Source organism: Lithobates pipiens, unplaced genomic scaffold (assembly GCF_037356315.1).
Source record: "Lithobates pipiens isolate NorthernLeopardFrog02 unplaced genomic scaffold, aLitPip1_a1.2 Scaffold_22, whole genome shotgun sequence".
Taxonomy (NCBI): domain Eukaryota; kingdom Metazoa; phylum Chordata; class Amphibia; order Anura; family Ranidae; genus Lithobates; species Lithobates pipiens.
In genome coordinates, this window is record NW_027507784.1 from 253,373,161 (window position 1) to 253,396,093 (window position 22,933).

General features: G+C 43.3%; 2 protein-coding genes across 3 annotated transcripts in view; one reads left to right on the forward strand and one right to left on the reverse strand.

Moving 5' to 3' along the window:
• Positions 1-9,693, reverse strand: part of TMC7 (transmembrane channel like 7) — a 149,289-nt gene extending 139,596 nt beyond the window's left edge. Inside the window, exon 1 of the mRNA XM_077448950.1 lies at positions 9,618-9,693. Coding sequence (XP_077305076.1) covers positions 9,618-9,678 — 61 coding nt within the window. The 5' untranslated portion in view covers positions 9,679-9,693. The remainder of the gene's footprint in view (positions 1-9,617) is intronic.
• TMC5 (transmembrane channel like 5) overlaps positions 7,089-22,933 on the forward strand; it is a 319,514-nt gene continuing 303,669 nt past the window's right edge. The window contains exons 1-2 of one of the 2 annotated variants that reach the window (XM_077448949.1): positions 7,089-7,616; positions 19,258-19,389. The gene's annotated coding sequence lies outside the window, so the exon portion shown is untranslated. The remainder of the gene's footprint in view (positions 7,617-19,257; positions 19,390-22,933) is intronic. The other variant, XM_077448948.1, reaches the window with a different exon arrangement.

The following is a 22,933-nucleotide window of genomic DNA, read 5'->3' on the forward strand; positions in this document are numbered from 1 at the left end:
CAATTCCCATCATGCCTAGTCATGGCTGTGAATGTCAGAGTTTTACAATGCCTCATGGGATGTGTAGTTTCGCAACAGCTGGAGGGCCGTAGTTTGAGGATCCCTGCTCTAGAGATTGGCTGAGGTTCCTTGAGATGTGGCAGACAGACCCCCCATATGATGGTGTCTGCATCGTTCAGGGCCAACAATTGAACAGAGCCAGTAGAATGACACCAATCGGTTTTAGATGTCTATAAGATGACATTCTGACCACCACTTTAGGAGGTGCATTCCTAAGAATGATCCCCAATGTAAGGGACCTTTTTCACATTGATCTTCCAAAAATTGGTTTGAAGCGGGAGTCTGCCGGGAGTTCCGCCATTTTTTTTTTTTTAAAGCCAGCAGCTACAAATACTTTAAAAAAAATGACACTTACCCGCCCAGCGCACCCGCGATGTCGGCACCCGAAGCCGATCTCTTGATCATCTCTCAGGTGCTGCCGCCGCCATCTTGGGTATGGGAATCAGGAAGTGGAGCCTTTCGGCTTAATTTCCCGGTTCCCTACTGTGCATGCACGAGTCGCGCTGCGCAATAAGGATGGTCCCCGCTGTCTCTGGGATCCGTGTGTTTCCCAGCAGGCAGCGGGGGACTTTCGGAAAGGGGCGTAGATTCTGCGGAAAGGGGCGTACCTTCTGCAGAATCTACGCCGGAAGTGGGTGCAGATACCTGTACTGTACAGGTATCTGCACCCCCCTCCCCCCTGAAAGGTGCCAATTGTGGCACCGAAGGGGGGGAGGATTCCAATGAGCGGAAGTTCCACTTTAGGGTGGACCTCCGCTTTAAGTAGGGGTTCCTTAAGACCTAGATCTAAAAATTTTGGGGAAAAAGCTTGAGAAAGGTATTCTGTGCGGTGAGTTATGTCTATTCAAGAAGTGTGCTAGGCACAGAACTTACAACTAACAGTACTGCTACACTTAAAGGGTTTTCTTGGCACTTGATCTCAGAAAGGATGGCATGGAGGTTTCAATAGTAAAAGCTGAACTCTGAGAATTAGATAAAAGCTGAGGTCCCCTGCACTGTAAGGGTTAAATTGCTGCATTGAGGGGCCAGAACACTGAAGAGTGATCATGGATGGGTCTTCCAGCATGACAATGACCCACAGCATATCATAAAGGCAACAAAGGGTGGCTCAAAAAGAAGCACATTAGGGTCATGGAGCTAGTCTCCTGACCTCAGTCCAATAGAAAATGTATGGAGGGAGCTGAAACTTGGAGTTGCTAAGCAACAGCCAAAAAACCTTAAGGATTTAGAGATCTGTAAAGAAGAGTGGACCAAAATGCCTCCTGAGATGTGTGCAAACCTGCTACCCAACTACAAGAAACCTTTTACCTCTGTGCTTGCCAACAAGAGTTTCCCCATCAAATACTAAGTCATGTTTTGCTTGGGGGTTAAAAACAGCATTTAACCCTTGCAGTGCGAGGAGAGGAGGGCCACTGCAGGGTAGATTTTAGCTAAAGCCCAAGGTTCAGCTTTAACAGATTTCAGCTACCTCTAATGCCCTGTACATACAAGCGGAAATTCCGCCAGCAAAAGTCAGAAGAGAGCTTTTGGTCAGAAGTTGTGACCGTGTGTATGCTCCATCAGACTTTTGCTGGCGGAATTCCAGCCAGCAAAAGATTGAGAGCAGGTTCTCTATTTTTCAGTCAGAAAAAGTTCAGATTGGAAATTACGATCATCTGTACCAATTCTGACGTGCAAAATTCCTACGCATGCTCAGAAACAATTTGACGCATGCTCAGAAGCATTGAACTTAATTTTCTCGGCTCGTCGTAGTGTTGTACGTCACCGCATTCTTGACGGTCGAAAGTTCAGAGAACTTTTGTGTGACCGTGTGTATGCAAGCCAAGCTTGAGTGGAATTCTGTTGGAAAAACCATCCAAGATTTTTCTATGGATGATTCTGCTTGTTTGTATGGGGCATTACAGTTTTTAAATAGTTACTGAACTTCTTCCTTGTACTCTCTGTACTTATTGTACTTGACGTTAGTTTACATTCCATGATAATGATGATAATAAATGAGTCTGAAACCTGACTGCAATACCACTTGTGACCAGCCAAGTAAGGGGTGTAATAGTCTCAGATATGTCCATATAGTTCATTATAATGTTAGTGTATTGCAAACAGAAGTTTTAGCACCAATGTGTTTGTACTGTGAATGTACATAACTGTTAACATTTATCACATATTTATTTGCAAACCCTTCAAAATTTACTTTTACTTACACAAGCATTCTATACTCACAAGTTTTATCTTTAGAATCAATTAGGTAACAAAGAATCTAATACTGTATGTTGCTGCTCCAGCTTCCGGTGTGTTAATCTGGTTTGGGGCCCATCACACCATTTCTGTGTGCAGCTTACGAAGCACCTGCTCCTTTTTCAAAGTTGCACCGAAGTGCATTTCCAGTGTTATCAGACCCTATATACAATAATAGGATTCCTCTAGTCATGCATTGTCGTACAACAGCTAAAGCATGACAAATTGCACAGTTGTTAATGGGGACTTAACCACTTAGGGCCGGTTCACACAGCGATGCGCGGCGAGGCGTCTCCGACTTGCCTCGCCGCGACCTGCACGGACCTCAGCGGCGACTTGCAGAGGACTTCTGCATAGAAGTCAATGCAAGTCGCCCCCGAAGTCGCCCCGAAGTAGTACAGGAACCTTTTTTCTGAGTCGGAGCGACTCGAGTCGCTCCTCTCAGAACGGTTCCATAGCACTGAATGGGGGCGACTTGCGGGAGCGAGGCGAGGCGAGCCGTGTCGCCTCGCCTCGCGTCGCAGTGTGAACCGGCCCTTAAGGACCGAGCCTGTTTTTCAGACTTGGTGTTTACAAAAAACATGTTTTTTGCTAGAAAATTACTTAGAACCCCCAAACATTATACTTTTTTTTCTGAACGCTCTAGAGAATAAAATGGCGGTCATTGCAATACTTTTTGTCACACTGTATTTGTGCAGCGGTCTTACAAGCACACTTGTTTGGGAAAAAAAAAATCACTTTTTTGAATTAAATAATAAGACACCAGTAAAGTTAGCCCAATTTTTTTTATACTGTGAAAGATAATGTTACGCCGAATAAATTGATACCCAATGTGTCATGCTTCAAAATTGTGCCCACTCGTGGAATTGCGTCAAAATTTTACCCTTAAAAATGTCCATAGGCGAGGTTTAAAAAATTCTACAGGTTGCATGTTTTGAGTTGCAGAGGAGGTCTAGGGCTAGAATTATTGCTCTCACTCTACCAATCGCCGCGATACCTCACATGTGTGGTTTTAATACTGTTTTCATATGTGGCCCTGCTCATGTACGAGGCGACGAGGGGACGAGGCGCTTTAAAAAAAATAAAATAAAATTCTTATTTATTTTACTGATTTTAAAACAGTTTTTTTTTTTTTTTAAATTGTGTCACTTTTATTCCTATTACAAGGGATGTAAACATCCCTTGTAATAGTAAAACATGACAGGTCCTCTTAAATATGAGATCTGGGGTCAAAAAGTAAAAAAAAAAATTTGTCATTTGAAAAAATGACAACACAAAATGGCCCTTTAGGACATATGGGCGGAAGTGACGTTTTGCCATCACTTCCTACCTGATATGGTATGGAGACAAGTGGGGGCCATCTTCCCCTCACTCGTATCCATACCACGGAAGGAGAAGGACCCGATCGCCTCTGCCACTACGAACGGCTCCGGTAAGCAGTGGAGGGCTCGGGAGAATGGCGGGAGGGTGGGTGGCCCCTCTCTCGCCGCCTATAACAGTGATTTTGCGACAAATCTGCCACAGAGACCACCATTATCGTAAACAGAAACGCCCACTGAAAGGCTGGATACCTCGGTTGTGGCAGCAGCTGCTGCCGTTACCGAGATATCCATCTTTAAATTGCCGACGTATATATACAGTGGGCAGTCATTAAGGGGTTAAAGGGAAACTCCACTTACATGGGGGGGGAAAAAATAGCAAATAAAGAAAAAAATAATATAGTGTATACAATTGCAACACAAGTCATATTGTAGTTGAATGTTATTACAACTATCTTTTCTTTTCAATCTGCAGCCGCTGTAATTTTCTGAAAATGCAATGCAATATGGCTACCTGGAGTTGTTCTGTACACAGAATGTGTACTGACCACCCCCCGAAACATCCTTTCCTGCATGTGTGATTGGCTCACCAATTTTCCCAGAAGTCTGCCTAAGATACAAGTCAGATATCAGGCATCCCCTGGAACAAAAATGTCATTTTTGGTGAGGTACTCTCAATAGGAACACGTCTAAAGGGATGCAGGCGCTGCAGCTTTTCTCATTAGTGTTCTGCAGCTGCACAGCTGATTAATAATTAGAAAACCACTCCCATTAGACTAAAGCTGGCCATACACCTATAGATTATCTGCGGATTTGCTATGGTTAGATGGAAAAGGGGAGAGATTCCTCCATTCACACTATTTAGCGAACATGGAGAAATCTGTTGCACTTTTTCCATCTATCCATAGAAAATCTGCAGATAATCTATAGGTGTATGGCCAGCTTAACTCAGCACAGAGGCACAGAGGAACAAATACAGTAGGGATTTCTTTAGAAAAACAAAAGGTAGGAATCTGCAAAAAGGTTGTTATAATCCTTAACCACTACAATACAGGGCACTTTCGCCCCCTTCCTTCCCAGCCCAATTTTCAGCTTTCATCGCTCTAGCGCTTTCAGCGACAATTGCGCGGTCATGCTACACTGTACCCAAATGAAATTTTTATCATTTTGTTCGCACAAATAGAGATTTATTTTGGTGGTATTTATTCACGACTCCGTTTTTTATTTTTTGCGATATAAGCGCAAAAAAGCGGAAATTTGGAAAAAAAACAATGTTTTCTTTTTTCTATTTTAAAAGAAATCCAATAAAATCAAATTTTGTCATAAATTTAAGCCAAATTGTATTCTGCTACATGTTTTTGGTAAAAAAAATCCCATTAAGTGTATAATAATTGGTTTGTGTGATCACGGACATATGTACGCAAATGATCATGTACATATGTGTGCAGGTGATCACGTACATATGTGTGCACATAATCATTGGGACAAGTGATTTTAGTGGGACATATGTGTGGGACATGTTTTTATTATTAGGGACATGTGTTTTTATTTTTTGGGGACATGTATGTTTTGGGGACATGTGTGTTTTGGGGACATATGTGGGGATTGTGTTTACACTGTGTGGTGTGTTGTGTGTTTACAGTAGACTGAAGATCAGTGAGTAAAAAGCTGTAAAAAACAGCTCATACTCACTGATCATCAGCCGGCTGCAGCGATCTGCTCTCCTCTCCTCAGCGATGACTTCTGTGTGAGGAGAGGAGGAGCCGATTGCCTAGCAACCGGCTGTTTGTTTACATCACACGACGGCCGTGATTGGACACGGCTGTCATGTGATCAGGAGGGCCAATCACAGAGCCCTCCTGCCGATCTGAGATGCGCCGTGTCCCGGTGACACGGGCGCATCGGGATCACGCCGCTGCGCGGGCACGCACGCGGGCACGCGCGCGCGCGATCCCGCTCCTCCTGATGGACGTTCCTGAACGTCCTATCAGGAGTAGACGGCTCCCACCCGGCCGTATATGTGCATTGGCCGGCTGGGAAGTGGTTAAAATGTACTTAGATCACCCAGAGGGGAATGTTTTTTTTTCAACAAAAGTGGAGTTACACTTTAAAGTGGAGTTCCAGCCTGGGGGGGGGGTTAAAGTCAGCAGCTACAAATACTGTAGCTGCTGACTTTTAATATAAGGACACTTACCTGTCCAGGGAGCCAATGATGTCGGCATCCCAAGCCGATCCATCCATCGGCTCCGGATGCAGGCTCCAGCATTGCTATTATGGGAAGCCAGCAGTGAAGCCTTCAGCTTGTTTCCTAATGCATATGCACTTTGAATGGTCCCCTCATCTTCTGGGACCCACACAGGTCCCAGAAGGCAGGGGGGGGGCATAATGCAATTGTGGGAATGACCCACCTAGCTACTGCAGTAGGTAGGATGAAAGTCCACCTGAAAATGAACCCCAAATGTACCAAAAAGACAAAAATAAATAAAAAAGATATACAAAAAAGGAGGGTGTGCGAGGTGCTGTATTGTTTAAGACCTTGTTGCATATTAGCCTGGAACTCCGCTTCAAATGACATACCTCTGCACCTGCAAAACTATTGGGATATACATCACACCGCAATGCATAGAACATACATTTGTGCAATGTAGTATGTTGTACTATAAGTGCGTATATGTGCGTCGGGATGCCAAATGGAATAAATGGCGGTACACGTGTTCCATAAGTTATGTGTCGGTTGTGACACGTGAACATGTAAATCTGATCTGGTCTCGTTGACCTGCATGTTTCACTGCACAGGTAATTAGGAGAGCCCCTATGTAACAAGACACTATGGTCACTGGCCATACTAGGAGCAATGTCACTCCTAGCAGCAGCTGGTTCAGGTGAATCTTATATGTACTAATCCTATGCATACATTACCAATGTAGTAAAAGTATTCTAATGTCCCTTACAACAGGAGTGTGTGCTGCTCATTACATAGGAATATAATGCTGCTTCCTACCAATTCTTGCATTTCCTTTTTAAGGGAAGCAATGTTTTGCTAGCAGCAGTATTGCCTGTATTAAATGTCTCTAGACCTGTTATTGATCACTTCATAGGAACTGTGTTTTCTGTGTTAGTATCCAGCTATTCCCAGTGTCATCCAGGTTTATTGCTAGTGGTTTAATCTTACCTCCCAACATTTTCAGATGGAAATGAGGGACACGTACTGTCAAATGTGTGCAGGCATAGGACACGCCCCTGCCACACCCCCTTAAAGGAGAATTTACCAAAAAAAACAAAACGTTAATTAACGTTAATTAAATTTTCTTTACCACTATTATTCATGTATATTGGCTTTTAAAATGTACAAATGCAGCAACTTAGAAACTGTATGAAAGGTTTAGCACTGGGAAACACTTTTAGAAAGCTAAAAAGTGCATTTCTATATACAACTATATAGATCAGACCAACATGAGGGACAAATGAGGGGGACAGAGGGACATTGCTCCAGATCAGGGACAATCTCAGGAAATCAGGGACAGTTGGGAGCTATGGTTTAGTGTGTGCAATAAACATACAGTGTGGATTACTAACGAGGAGAGGATTGTGCCCTGGGCATGGTCTCATGGGGAACAGCTTGCTTTGCTGAGAAGTGTGCTGGATGGAGCTGTGAGGACAGGAGGGCAGCTGAGTGTATGGGAGTGTCCTGATCCGATCTCACACCTGCTGCTGCCATACCTGGAACTAGAGACCCCTGCCTGCTGGATAGAGACCCCTGCTTACTGGATAGAGAACATTACCTGCTGAATAGAGAACATTGCTGAATAGAGACCCCTACCTGCTGGATAAAAACCCCTGACTGTTGTATAGAGAACATTTCCTGCTGGATAGAGACCCCTGGCTGCTGAATAGAGATCCCTGCCTGCTGGAGAGGAGAAAGACACCTACTTGCTGTATAGAGACCCCTGCTTGGAGTAACTAATGAGTCCCAGTCACTCCATGGACTGATCGTTACTGCAGGTAGGAAAATCTATTTCTCTCGATCTTGCAGAATCTGTACATGGATCTATTAACAATGTAATCATGTTTCAGGTCATAGTTTATATAGATATAGATATATATATATATATATATATATATATATATATACACACATACACACACACACACACACACACACACACACACACATGTATATATATATATATATATATATATATATATATATATATCTCAATAAGCACTACTGTTGGAGTTGTGTTATGTGAAAGTTTTCCCCCTGGGGCTGTCTCTGGTTTTCGACATCTAACAATTCTCTGTTTAGTAAGATCGTTTATATAATATTATCTTAGATGATGATCATTTACAAGCTGCTTTAAATAAATATCAACTTTGATCAACAGACTTTTATAAATATCAATAGAAGACCATCCAGACTTTTTAAATTTGATTTTTTTTCAGTTGCTCAAATACTGGTTTGCAAAAGGAAATATAAATAAATAAATAAAAGAAATAAATATATAGCACACCGTTTCTATTTGATGAAAGGGCACAGTCTTACCACTAGATGATGTGATTAAGGTTTGAGGAAGTGAAAAACAAATAAAATGTTTGAACAAACATTTATGGATATTTGTACTTTTTGGGACTGGCAGAGTGATATGTACAATATACAGTATATGATGTGACTATCTTGGTAAGATAAGGTAAGATTAGTGTCCTGCTTTGACTCTATTTTCATGTATTTACATATGCATTATGAGATGTCTATTAACCACTTAAGGACCAGAAGATTTCCCCTCTTAATGAAGAGCCATTTTCTGCGATACGGCACTACACCGCTTTAACTGACAATTGCATAGTTGTGCGATGCTGTAAACAAAATTGACATCCTTTTTTTCCCACAAATAGAGCTTTCTTTTGGTGGTATTTGATCATCTCTGCGTTTTTATTTTTTTTTGCTTTTTTTTTTGCGCTATAAACAAAAAAAGACAATTTTGAAAAAAAAAACTATATTTTTTACTTTTTTGCTATAATAAATATCCAAAATTATGAATTTCTTCATCAATTCAATATGTATTCTTCTACATATTGTTGGTAAAAAAAAATGCAATAAGCGTATATTGATTGGTTTGCGCAAAAGTTATAGCATCTACAAAATAGGGAGTAGATTTATGGCATTTTTATTAATAATTTGTCTTACTAGTAATGGCGGTGATCATCGATTTTTAGCGGGACTGTGAAATTGCGGCAGGCAGATCAGACATTTTTTACCCTTTTTTGGACCATTGACATTTATACAGCAATAAGTGCTATAAAAATGCACTGATTACAGTATAAATGTCACTGGTGGGGAAGGCGTTAACACTAGAGGCAAACAAGGGGTAAAATGTGTTCCCTTGGAAGGTGTTTCTAATTGTGGGGGCAGTGTACTGACTGGAGGAGGAGAGAGCTCCATGTTCCTAAACACTAGGAACAGACACTCATTCTCTACTCCCCTGAAAGAATGGGGATCTGTTAGTTTAAATTGACAGATCACCATCACCATCTCTCTGTGGAGTGATCACAGGTGGCCGGCAGATATCATGGCGTCATGCACATCAGTTCCCCCACTATGCAGCAGGCTCGCGCGTCTGCTATAGCTCTTTAAAGGGCCGACCTACAGCTACAGCGTTTTGCGGGAACGAGGTGACCTGCCTCAGTATAATGACGGTGGCTGGTCGGCATGCAGTTAAAGTGGAACTAAAGGCAAAGCTTTTTTTATTAATATTTTGGGTGGAGTAAAGGAGGGTTATAACCCAGAACCAGTGTCACCGCTGGAAGATTTCCCCTCCATTCCTGTCCCGGTGACAACTGAGAATTGGAGATCTTCTTTCAATTTCAGTGATAATAGGAAATAGGATATAAACTGTTCTAATACCTATCCACACTTATAACAAAGTTTTGCCTTTAGTTACACTTTAAAGTGATATTAAACAATTTTTTGTTTTTGTTTAAAATTAACAAACATGATATATTTACCTGCTCTGTGTAGTGGTTTTGCACGGAGCAGCCCAGATCCTCCTCTTCTCTGGTCTCTCATCAGCCCTTCTGGCCCTTCCCTCCCGCTGAGTGCCCCCACAACAAGCAACTTGCTATGGGGACACCCAAGGCAAGCCACTGCTCTGTGTGTCCATTCAGCCACGGAGCTGCGGCTTGGCCCTGCCCCCTCTCTATCCTCATTGGCTCACTGACTTTGATTGAGAGCAGTGGGAGCCAATGGCACCCCGCACTGTGTCTCAGCCAATCAGGAGGGAGAGTCCGGGACAGCTGAGGCTCTTGTGCAGCATTGCAGGATTGAGATTGGGCTCAGGTAAGTATTAGGGGGGTTGCTGCACATAAAAGTTTTTTTTTTTATCTTAATGCAAAGAATGCATTAAGATAAAAAAAAACTTCTGCCTTTAGAACCAATTTAAGACATGCACATCATTTTATCCTACTGAATATACAAGTACTCCCGCACAAAAAAAATATGTGCAAACAAATTTAACAAAGTCCAGTGGTGAATGAGCTGAAAAACTTCCACCACCATGTGAAACTTCAAATTTCCGAAGACTTCCCAAACATGTACCCTTCACCGCACCCAGAGAATGCACTTACTAAAAGTGTGTGGCTATCCTTTGACAGATTAGGCAAACACAGCTTGAATATTCACAAACAAGGTGGTAATTGCCAAGGCTCTTCCTTGAAACATCTCTTTTCCTCCTCCAGCAACGCTATCCCTCTGGGAGACATATAAGTAACAAAGGAAAAACTCTTATAGTGTGATATATTTTTATTAAAATATGATGAAATATACTCATGTAAAACACAAAAATAGCAGAGTTGTAGTATAGCACAAATAATCCAGATGACATGCATACTTGGCAAAGAGCTACAAGTGAGCCGCAGGCCACCGGCTGCTTAGACCCGGCAGCTCTCACAGTTAACATCAGGCACATACACAAACCAGAGAAACCCCCAGCTTTAGGCTCCGCCTCCTTGTTTCATCCTTTAGCAACTTTATCTGGGGGATCTCCCTAATCACCGGCGCACCAGTTCCAGTATACCTGATCACTGCTGTACCACTCAGTGTCCCTAATCACCACCACACCACTCACAGTGTCCCTAATCACTGCCACATTGCTTACAGTGTCCATAATCCCTGCCAAAACAGTCACAGTATCCTTGATCAGTACAACACCAGTCAGTGTCCTTAGTCAATGCTGCACACCTCAGTGTCCTTAATCACTGCCGCACCAGTCACAGTATCCATAATCACTGGCACAACGCTCACGATGTCCCTAATCACTGGCACACCACTCATGCCCCTAATAACTGCCACACCACTCACGATGTCCCTAATCACTGTCACAACAGTCACCATGTCCCTGATCACCTCCACACCAGTCCCAGTGTCCCTGATTGCCGCTGTACCACTTACAGTGTCTCTAATCACTGCCATACCACTCATAGTTTCCCTAATCACCACCATTCCAATCACTGTGTTCCTGATCACTGTTACACCAGTCCCAGTGACCCTAATTACCACTGCACCAGTCTCAGTGTTCCTGATCATTACTATACCAGTCCCTGCGTCCCTGATTATCAGCACACCAGTAATAGAGGTTGATTTACTAAGACTGGACAGTGCAAAATCTGGTGCAGCTCTGCATAGAAAACCAATCAGCTTCCATTTGTTTTTGTTAAAGTTTTATTGAACAAGCTGAAGTAAGAAACTGATTTGTTACATGCAGAGCTGCACCAGATTTTGCACTCTCCAGTTTTAGTAAATCAACCCCATAGTGCCATCATAAGAACTCATTCCATGTTTGATGCTCTCTGAAAATTGATCAGATCACTCTTCAGAGAGCGTTTACCAAAGAAGTGAGGAAGCATGTATTGTCTCCTCACCACCTGCTTTAATGCCTTGGACCCCACACAAACACCCCTATTCACTTGAATGGGTCGCGGGCGTGGGGATATAGGGGGGTATAATAAAAATTATTATAAATTATTATAAAAAAATATTTCATGTCTTCATTTTCCCCCCAAAAAAAAAAAAAATTAAAACCTCAAAAAACTTACCATGCCTCCTACTGCACACATTGGATTGTCTGCTTTCCAAAAAGGGGTACAGGCATACCCCACTTTTAAGTACATAATGGGTTTTATTTACTAAAGCTGGAAAGTGCAAAATCAGGCTCACTTCTGCATAGAAACCAATGAGCTTCCCGGTTTTATTATCAAAGCTTAATTGAATAAGCCAAGGTTAGAAGCTCATTGGTTTCTATTGGTTTCTTTAGTAAATAACCCCCATTGTGTACTTAAAAGTGGGGTATACCTGTAATTTGGGGGGTATTTGTACTGACATTTTAGGACTTCAAGAATTGAGATAGGCAGTCAGTACATCTAGAGTGATACATTTTAAGATATACAGTACTGTATATCCCATAGTTTGTAGCAGGGGCTGCCTGTTCATTATGGGCACAAGAGAGCCACCCCCCCTGTCCATTGCCCCTTCCATGTGTCCAGCCCCTTTGGGGACACCGGCACATGGATTTCAATGCAGGGGGGCTGTTTTGTTGAAGCACTGATTCGAGCCAGAGGCTCTAATAGGCTTCAATATATGGTGGGCTTGAGTCACAGAGAGTGCGCTCCGAGCCCACCCAGGTGTGTTACAACAGCGAATGAACATTCACTGTTGTAACACTGATCCTCCTCCCAGCCAATCAGGAAGCCGGTTTTGACACCGGTCATCCGATTGGCTGAAAGGACAGGCAATCCTGTTGGATGCCTAGGAGGTGGAGGGGAGGAGCTGGATGCCGCCATGGAGGAGAGGACACAGGGCTGCTGCATCATGCTGCCATGCTGCCTGCCACCCGCTGCCGCCGCCAATGGGGTAAGTGCAAACAGCGGGGGGGGGTTGATGGGTGGTTGTTTTCCACCCCTCCCAACTTTTGACTCATTAGCCCTGGTGGAAATGTGGTGTTCCAAGCATTGTTTACTCTTGGAGAGGTCTGTACTGAAAGAAAAAGCTTGTACTGGGGGGGGGGGGGGGGGGGTTCTGTACGGGGGGGGGTATGTACTGGAGAAAAGGTGTCTGGTATGGGGGAGAGGTCTGTATTGAGGGGGAGAGGTCTGTACTGGGATGGAGAAGTCTGTACTGGTGGTGGAGAGCTCTGTACTGGTGGGGGAGGGGTCTGAACTGGGGGGGGGGGGCTGCACTGGAGGAGAGGTCTGTATATTGGAGGGGAGAAGTGTGGGGAAAACATGTCTGTACTGGTGGGAGAGGTCTGTACCTGTGGATCTGTGGTCTGTACTAGGGAGGAGAGATCTGAACTTGGGGGAGAAGTCTGTACTAGCAGGTCTGTGGTCTGTACTGGGGAGGAAAGATATGTATTGGGGAAAGAGTTCTTTACTAAGGGAAATGTATCTGTAATGGGGGGATTGCAAACTGGGAGGGGGTTTGGGGGGAAATGTGTACTGGAAGGAGAAATAACAAATTTCTTGAAAAAGTACAACAATTAATAAAAGTCCAAACTTCTGATGATCAATAGTCCATGACCTATCTTTACATATGTGAAGATTTCTAGAAACTTCCCAAAATGACATGCTGTGTCCCCATCTACCCAATGCAATATATCTCCTTACCTACTAATGTGGACCGCGATATAATATCAAGGACATAAAAGCTTAAATCATCAACACCAAGTGGATGTCTCCTATAGTATTGGCGAGGTCTGTTTTTATATACTTTCTTATGTACTTGAATTGATGTTTCTTGGAAGATACAACCTGGTAGAGTATTCCAAATAATTTTGATCACATGGAGGAATGATTAATCACGATTAGACACATTTACAAACTGTATTATTCGTTTTTAGATATTTTTATTTATTAGTATTTTTTAACAATGTATAAGCAAAATTCAACACATTCAAATATACATCCCCCTCAGCATGCTTCTGTATTCTCCTTCTCCATCAGCAGTTCCAGACTCACAGGTAAGGATACATACAAATAAAAAATTAAAAATAGTTTTCTCTGTATAAAAAGATATTTTCATGCACTTGCCAAAAAAGCACTTACAATGACAGCCTTAAATGCATATGCAAGTATAATCCTCAATCCATAGCCTGCGCTATTCCCACTGTGAATGCGACTAATCAGGGAAATTAATCTGCTCACCTCCAACCGTGGACCCCAATATAATCAAGGTCAAACTGGTATATGTTATTCCATCCAGGGCATGTGCTATTCCATCCAAGGCATGTGCTATTCCATCCAGCGCAGCATTTCCTCCACTCCACTTAAACACACCTCTCCTTCAGCCGCCTGACATTCACAGGCAAGGTAACACATGAACACAAAAATGGCTTAATGTACACGGGACCTTTTTAAAAGCTCCCCTGAACGATTTAACTTGACAGATAGTAACTCACGTTTAAAATGTCCATTTTGCCACGTTTACATGCCGCGTTTAGAAGCTTTTGAAAAAAATGTTTTATTTTTTTTTCAAAATATCCAAAAATAAAAAAAACCTGTAAACAAAACGCGGATAAACGCAAGTTACCGCGTTTAGCCGAGTTTAGAACGTTTGGCGCTTGAAATGCCTCTAAACACAGCGTCTGAACTAATTTTTTTGCTTTCCAAAAAAGGCCTCTAAACTCAACTGCCTAGAAACAACTGTAAACCACCCTTTGCGCATGTACTGATAAGATAACAGAGGAGAGTTCAGGGGCAGCTGAAAAAAATGCCCAACTGCTCCTAATTGTCTATTTAGCAGCAGCAATGTACATGAGGCCAAGGCTTTGTTTAGACTGTGTGAGATTGGGGTGATTAAACTCAAGTAGCAGGTGCATTTACAATGAGCTGTGCCACCTGGCTTACGTGTTGGCAGCACTGCTGCTCCTTTTACCAGTTCCTTTGACTGTGTCATCCAACTCTCTCAGAACACTTGACTCTCTAGCCTTCAGTTGCAGCACCCTGCTGCATGGTCCACCTCTAGCCTAAGTATTGGGATTTTTCTGACACCCCTGATAGGAGTCGACCTGACTCCTGGACCTGCTGTCTCCTGGCTTTTGGCTGGGCCTTCTGACCCCTCAAGGAGACCTCTGTCTCGTGGCTTCTGGCTGGGCCCTGTGACCCCTCAAGGAGACCTCTGTCTCGTGGCTTCCGGCTGGGCCCCCTGACCCCTCAAGGAGACCTCTGTCTCGTGGCTTCTGGCTGGGCCTTCTGACCCCTCAAGGAGACCTCTGTCTCGTGGCTTCTGGCTGGGCCTTCTGACCCCTCAAGGAGACCTCTGTCTCGTGGCTTCTGGCTGGGCCTTCTGACCCCTCGAGGAGACCTCTGTCTCGTGGCTTCTGGCTGGGCCCTCTGACCCCTCAAGGAGACCTCTGTCTCGTGGCTTCTGGCTGGGCCCTCTGACCCCTCAAGGAGACCTCTGTCTCATGGCTTCTGGCTGGGCCTTCTGACCCCTCGAGGACACCTCTGTCTTCGTGGGTTCTGGCTGGGCCCCTTGACCCCAGGTGAGACCTACGGTTTCCCACACTGGGAGTGGTCTCCAAACTGGAAGCTGTCTTCAAAATGGGAGCTCTGAGCAATGCTCAGACCTGATTATATAATGTCCCTGCACACCTGTGTAGTGAGCCAGGCTGAAGGCGTCTAGCAAAATCTGGACCCAGGATCGAACCTTCCGATCCTGAACCACAGAATGCTAGTTCTGAAGCTCAAATTAACCCCCAATGAGACTCCCGTGTCCCCTTTTCCTAAATACTTACAGTGACAGAGCCTCTCTCTGTCACTCACAACTGCTAAATACTCTCATACCAAGAATTCTTCTTTTGAGGTTAAATCACTTCCTCATTTTGCTGTGTTCGTTCACACCAGTTTTTACTGCCTGGCCAAAAAATGTACTGAACCCACACCCTAAACCTAGGGCTATAGGTAAATGAAATCTGAATTTGGGCAGTTATATATTCATTAAAAATTGTTAATGCACTTTAAATTACACGGTCTACTTGTAACACAGTCTTGATACCAGAATCATGGAATTAAAGTATGGTATCACTCAGCCCAAGAGACAAAAGGGAAATGGCATTAATATGAGGAAAGGTTAGCTGATCTGAATTTATTCTGTCTTGAGAAGAGGCGTATAAGGGGGGGGGGGGGGTATGATCACCAAAAACAACTACACAAGTGGTCCATATAGTGAGGTATTCACTTTAAAGCGGAGTTCCACCCCCTAAAAATTAAAAGTCAGCAGCTACACATACTGCAGCTTCTGACTTTTAATATTAGGGCACTTACCTGTCCTGGAATCCAGCGATGTTTCCATCGGCTGTTGGGTGCTGCCATCACCATTGCCGGTAACGGAACCAGGCAGTGAAGCCTTTTGGCTTCACAGCCGGGTCCCTACTGCTCATGTGCGAAGCACGCTGTGCTTTCTGCATGGCCTGGGCGCCAGAGGGAGGAGGGGGGGGCCGAACTTCTGGCGTACCTCACCGTGGCAAGGTCTGACAAAAGTGGGGAAGGGTACCTGTCAAAAACAGGTACCCGCTCCTCCCCTCCCCCCCTTAAGGTGCAAATTGTAGAACCGGAGGGGTGGGGAAGGAATCAGATAACTGGAAGGTCCTTCCACTTTTGGGTGGACCTCCGCTTTAAGGTATTTACAAGGGACAAGGGGGGCAATCTTTACATCTGGAGAAAAAGAGATTCAACCTTCACATACAAGAAGGCTCTTCACAGTAATGCTGCATACACACGATCGAACATTTCGACAAGGAAATCCTGGTTTTTTTTTCAGACGGATGTTGCCTCAAGCTTGTCTTGCATACACACAGTTGCACAAATGTTGTCAGAAATTCAGATCGTCAAGAACGCGGTGACATACAACATGTAAGACGAGCCGAGAAAAATTAAGTTCAATAGCCAGTGCGGCTCTTCTTCTCGATTCCAAGCATGCGTGGAATTTTGTGCGTCGGAATTGTGTACACACGATAGGAATTTCCAACAACAATTTTTGTTGTCGGAAATTCCGACAAAAAATGTCCGATGGAGCCTACACACGGTCTGGAAATTCCAACAAGCTCCCATCGAACATTTGTTGTCGGAAGGTCCGATTGTGTGTACGAAGCATTAGAGCTGTGAAAATGTAGAATAGGCTCCCACAAGAACTAGTTCTGGTCAGCTCAGTAGATTGTATTAAAAAAGACATGGATGCATTCCTAAATAGATACAATATAACTGGATTTTAAAATGTATAGGCACTGTTGGTTGTTCCAGGGAATACCTGATTACCTTCAGGGAATAAGGAAAGATTTTTTTTCCCTTGATTTAACAAATTGGACCATACTTTGTAGGGTATTCTCTGGATCTGAGGGCATAGAATTTGGTGTATGGAGGTTTTCTATTTTCTATTTGTTTTTTTCTATTGGTTGAACTAGATGTACTTGTGTCTTTTTTGACCTGACTAAACCTGTAACAGGAGGACATCGGCTTCTATATTGTTGAGTCACATGCTGGGGCAGGAAGTTGAAAAGCTGTATTACTTAAAGCAGGACCTAAAAGGGAACTGCAATCTGCTCATATAATTTGTAATAAAAACAACTTTGCCATTCTGAAGCTTCCCTCCAACCATTAGCATTACATTTTATATATACTGTGATTCTATACTTGCCAAATATGCTGCAGAAATCTCCCTCTACTAAGTCTGGCTGCATCCATTTTAACTGTGGGTAGCTGAAGCTACTGCCTGTTCACTTCCTGGATTTACACAGACACACAGAGTCACACCTCCAGCTCTGCAGCTCTCATTGGCCCTCTTATGACTCACCCCCCTCCCTTCCTGGCAAACACTCACAAGAGTGAAAGAGAGTTGTGTATGCTGTCATAAGCCTAGGCTTTTTTCCAGACAAGAAACAGGAAGTGGGCTGTATAAGGTATTTAGTGTCAGAAAAAAAATGTTTTACTATCCAAAGTTAAAACAACAATGGCAGAAGATTTCATAGATGGAAAGATGAAAAAAATGACTGAAGTTTCACTCTTTTCTGTAATGCTGGGTTGTCTTCTGAACACATTCTTATCCAGACATGAAATCTATTGTTGTCCTGCTGAGATCTGCTGTTCGGATGACCAGCCTAGGTCACATGCCCCCATCTTGGTACTCTTCAGCTGGCCAGCTCCCGATGATGTGCTAGTAATGCCCGCCAGCTTTTCTGTGTCCTGCAGCTTTCTGGGAGATGTGACTTGAAAATAAATAAACACAGAAAAAATAGACATCTGTGATTGTGAAGGGGAAGGGGGAGGTTTTGAACAACAGAATGACTGCATTTTGGGAGTTTAAGTACAAACTGAAACTTTACTGCATCTGTGCAGCACAAACCAAAAACACCTTTTTATTATTTTTTAATGTTCAAAACAAATTCCCCCATCCATTCATGTCTCCATTATTTATTCTGTTGAGAATTCACTTTGAAAAACACTCCTTACTTTTTCTGGCTGAGGGCCATCTTAAGTAAGGGCAGATCATTCATGTAGCAGATACTTCTTGGAATCCATCTGCCCTTATCCTGCATGCTTGCAGGATAGTGTGCTTAGCTGCGAAAGCCCCTCCTCCTCTCCTCCCCTCCTGAAGACTGTGATGTATGACATCATTTTCCTAGGCAAGAAACCAGGAAGTAACTAAAGAAATAAATAAATAAAAAGTTAAAACAAGGAAATATGATACACCTTCCTATATATTTACTACGCTAGCAGCATTTGGATTAAAAATAATCAATGTTGATTTGTGGAGTGAAGTTCCACTTTAACTAAAGTAAAAATAGGTCGGTCACGATCATGGCTGTGTTATTTGGCTGGGGCTGTGTCAATCTCAGGGCTGGCTGAAAAAAGTTACAAATCACTTGGCAGGTAAAATAGCTTCCAGATATTTGTTTCTACCTTGTTTTTAGTTGCTGGAATGAAGTATAGTTTGAAAGCACTGGAAAGCCATTCTCTACATCAGATCGCAGTCAAATTGCGTTCATTCTTCTTTTCTTTAAATTTTAACTGAATGCTTATATAAATAAAAAGATTTCCTTTTCATTAACTTCCTTATGAACTTTTGAACTTCAAGGCAGTAAATAGGGACTTTTCTGAACTCTGGACCAGCAGAAGAATTTTTCCTGGGGTGTTGGTGCTATAAAAATTACTTTAAAAAACAATACGTACTTTAATAACTATTACAGGAATTACAAAAGCTGTCATGTTTAAAATGTATCAGGACTTTGAAAGCAGATGTAGAAATTACAATATGGTAAAACCTTGGTTTGAGAGTACCTTGAGCGTTTTGCAAGACAAGCAACAATTGTAAATACATTTTTGACGTGATATACAAGCGATTTCTTGATATACAAATAGTGTCATGCCACAACTGAGTATAAAACAGAAGAGAGGTGCCTCTAAGTTTAGTAATATGGATACATTTATTGAAGGTACAACATTTAGCAAGTCACATGGTTGATGATTAAAACAGCCAAGTATGCAGGTATCTGGGGTAAAGCTGTCCACATAGACCATCTCTCGCACCTCCTTCGACATCATCCCTTCCACGCTGTGCTCCACGAGTGCTTCAAGCCTCTCTTTCATATCTCTACTGCAGGGTAGTCTTCCAGTCACGATTGCAGACTGACAGCGGTGAGAGCCGGCAGTACGGAGGACGGTCTGTGTGGACAGCTTTACCCCGGATGCCTGTATACTGCAGACAGATGTACCTCTTTTAATCATCAACCATGTGAGTTGCTAAATGTTGTACTTTCATTAACCCCCCTGGCGTTATTCCCGAGTCTGGCTTGGGGTGGAGATTTTATACCAAAAGCGATAACCCCGAGCCAGACTTAGGACCGCATCGCTGAATGCAGGGAGAGTTTACTTACCTTCTCCCCTGGATCCAGCGATGTCCCCCCGCTGTACGAGTGAGCCGTGCTCCGCTCGATCTATCACGGAGCCGATCTCCGTTCACTGCGAGCATTGTGATGCACGGGGACGGATAACGGTGCCAAATTCAAAAAGTGAAACACACACATTACATACAGTAATGTTCTGCAACTGAACAAATTTCAGTGTTTTTGATTTGATTACATTATTGAATAATTTTTATTATTGTTATATTATTATTTGGTATAATTATTTATAGTTATTTATTATATTATAATTTATAGAACAAAAAGGGTATAAGATAGGCCCACAGTACCCCACTCAGTGCCTATTTCAGCAGACCAAACATTCAGAAAAATAGTAAACAGATATAATAATGACCTATCGAATTAGTCTCGAGGGTCTATAGGGCAGCAGCCGTTAAAGTAGAAAAAGTCATAAAGCAAATAGTACATGGATAAAAATCAGTTCATGTCCTGAAAATATCAGTACTAACACAGCGCTAAACAATAAACAAATTAAAGTCACAAATAACAGCATAAAAATCCAAAAGGAGATTGTGCAGAAAGGGTGACAATGATGGTATAGTCAACGCTGTGAGGTGATAATAATGTTCATCAAAAAGTGCTGTAACTACTCCATCCACCAGGATTGCACCAATATTTCACCACGCGAAGTTCGTATCCCCTCAGGGGGTTAAACTCACCAGATATAAGAATAATAAGTGCCTTTAAGGGAATAATCCAGTTTTTATATACCGCAATTCAAATGTCCTCCACCAGGGTTCGTCTGCCAAACACGCTTCCTTGCTTGCTTCTGGGCTCTCACTCTTTCTGCTGCACCATATCTTCTCTCTTCTCGTGCCAGATGAAATATTGGTGCAATCCTGGTGGATGGAGTAGTTACAGCACTTTTTGATGAACATTATTATCACCTCACAGCGTTGATTATACCATCATTGTCACCCTTTCTGCACAATCTCCTTTTGGATTTTTATGCTGTTATTTGGGACTTTAATTTGTTTATTGTTTAGCGCTGTGTTAGTACTGATATTTTCAGGACATGAACTGATTTTTATCCATGTACTATTTGCTTTATATTATAATTTATGATTACATTTTTCAAACTTTATCATACCCGGGATGTCTACTAGACTCTTGTTTGGACAGATTTAAGTGAGTTATTCCTAAGCCCCTGTACACACGGTCGGAGATTTCGACAACCAAATCCGTCGGATCTTGTCCGAAACTGTTGCATACACACGGTCGGACTAAGTTGTCGAAAAATCCGATCATTCAGAACGTGATGACATAATTTCGTTACGATGGGACTACGTTCAGGCTAGTAGCCAATAGCTTTGATGTAGGAATTTGATCTGAGCATGCGTGGCACTTGGTCCGATCAAAATTCTCTACACATGATCGGAGTATGTCCGATCGAACCGGTTGGTCGGGAAACATTTCCAACAAGTTGGAAAATTGGGTCCGACGGATATTCCGACAGAATCAGTCCGATGCATACCACACACAGTCGGATTATCCGACAACGCGGTCCGATAGGACACATTCCGACGGATTCTCCGACCGTGTGTACATGGGCTAAGAATTACAGGCCTACAATATAAAACGCCAAATTTTCATGCAAAATAATTGTACCGCTTTCAGCACCTAAAATCTGAAATAATCATTGTTATTTCATTGAGGTTCCTCTCTTCTGTTTATACACTGTAACTCCTGCTGGATTTGCTTATAATCCTCTTGTGGAGGCTTCCTTTTGTGGATGGACATTTTATGGTTACACAACCTAGTCACATTGCTATAATCTTTTTATATGAACTATAAACTAAAGGCCTTATGAAAAAATGGTTGTGGAACGAATCATCTGAGTTTCCATGATTTTTTATGAGGAAATTTTCATTGATATACAAGTGATATGGATCCTGAGACCCATCACCCAATTGGCCAAAAGGAGAGGTGGCTGCCTAGGAGGAGGAGGGAGGAGAAGCACAGTGCACGGAGGAGAGGAGGGAGGAGACGCACAGCGTGATGTAGGGGAGGTGGAGATGCATGGCAAGCGCCGCAACCTAGATGGAGTAAGTGCGGGGCCAGTGACCCGACCGAACGGGGTGGGCGTGACCTGGCAACCAACCAGGGGGGCTGTGGGTGCATTGTTTGCCGCCCCCCAAAATATACCACCAGCCGCCAGTGAGTACAAGTAGCTGAAATAATTTCCTGAAGCCACTATTGCTCTGGGCTACTCCATTCCCAGTCATGTGACTGAGAGCCAAAGGGTAAGTCTAAACACTAGTCCTTTGGCTGGGGCCACATGACCATGACTTGGCAATTGATCATGTGAATGCCTTTGGATGGATCTTGAAGCTGAAGTTTTTGGAGGAAATGTAAGTATTTGAGCTACATTTTTACTAAAATAGAGGTCTACTTTAACAGTCATTTTAAAGTAACACTAAACTCATGTAGCACCCTGGAGTTTAGTCAGGGCTGCTGCTTGAAATTTACTTGCCAGGAATAGTCATCTTGGCTAGTTGTTAGAGATCCATTGATTCCTCCCTAAGTTTGGCCTGCTTTTCTCTTCTACCACTAGGTGGCCGGGTACTTGGTGGTACTGGATACAAGAAGGGCAATGCAAGGTCAGATTATGGGTATATGGAGCATCTCAGCCAATGGGCAGGGGTTCTCTTGAATCCTCTGGCCTGCTGGGAGAACCTATATATTTGGGTAGAGTCAGGTGATCTGTCTTCTGTGCCACCTTGATGCCTGTCTGGGTCGACGTGTGTTGTATTGACTGGGCTGCTAGGCCGGAGATTGGCCTATTCCAGGCACATCTGGTTGCTAGGCTGTCTCAAGGCCTATTCAGAAGCAAGAGAGCAGCGCAAGTTTGGGACTGCGATTTGCAGTCCAACCAAAAGTGGTGGTTCTGCCAGCCAGAGAACCTGTCGTGGTTGGAGGTAGAGGGGAAGCTGTCACCAGCAAGTACCAGAGCAGTATTCTCACCAACCGGGGACAGTGAAGAATTGGGAAACTTCAGAAGGTATCAAGCCAGGGACCCAGCCAGCAGAGGGGATGCTTGCAGAGCAGCCTTGTGTGTCAAGCCAGGGTCTGAGCAGGCCAGTGGGGTGAAGCTTGAGAAGTATCTTGAGTGCCAAGCTAGGGACCCAGCAGAAACGTGGGGGCGATGCTTGAGGAAGATACCACCGTGTAGATTGGAGGAGCTCAAGGGATTCAGTGGCAGTGAATCAGTGGGTTTAGTGAGAGACTGGGAGCTCAGTGGGCTGAAGAACTACAAGGAGCGATTGTAGTGAAGTTGAAAGAATTGTTGCGCTTTGTGTTAGGAACTGTTAAAGACTGTTGCCATAGGAGACAGCTATCCTGCACATGCAGATG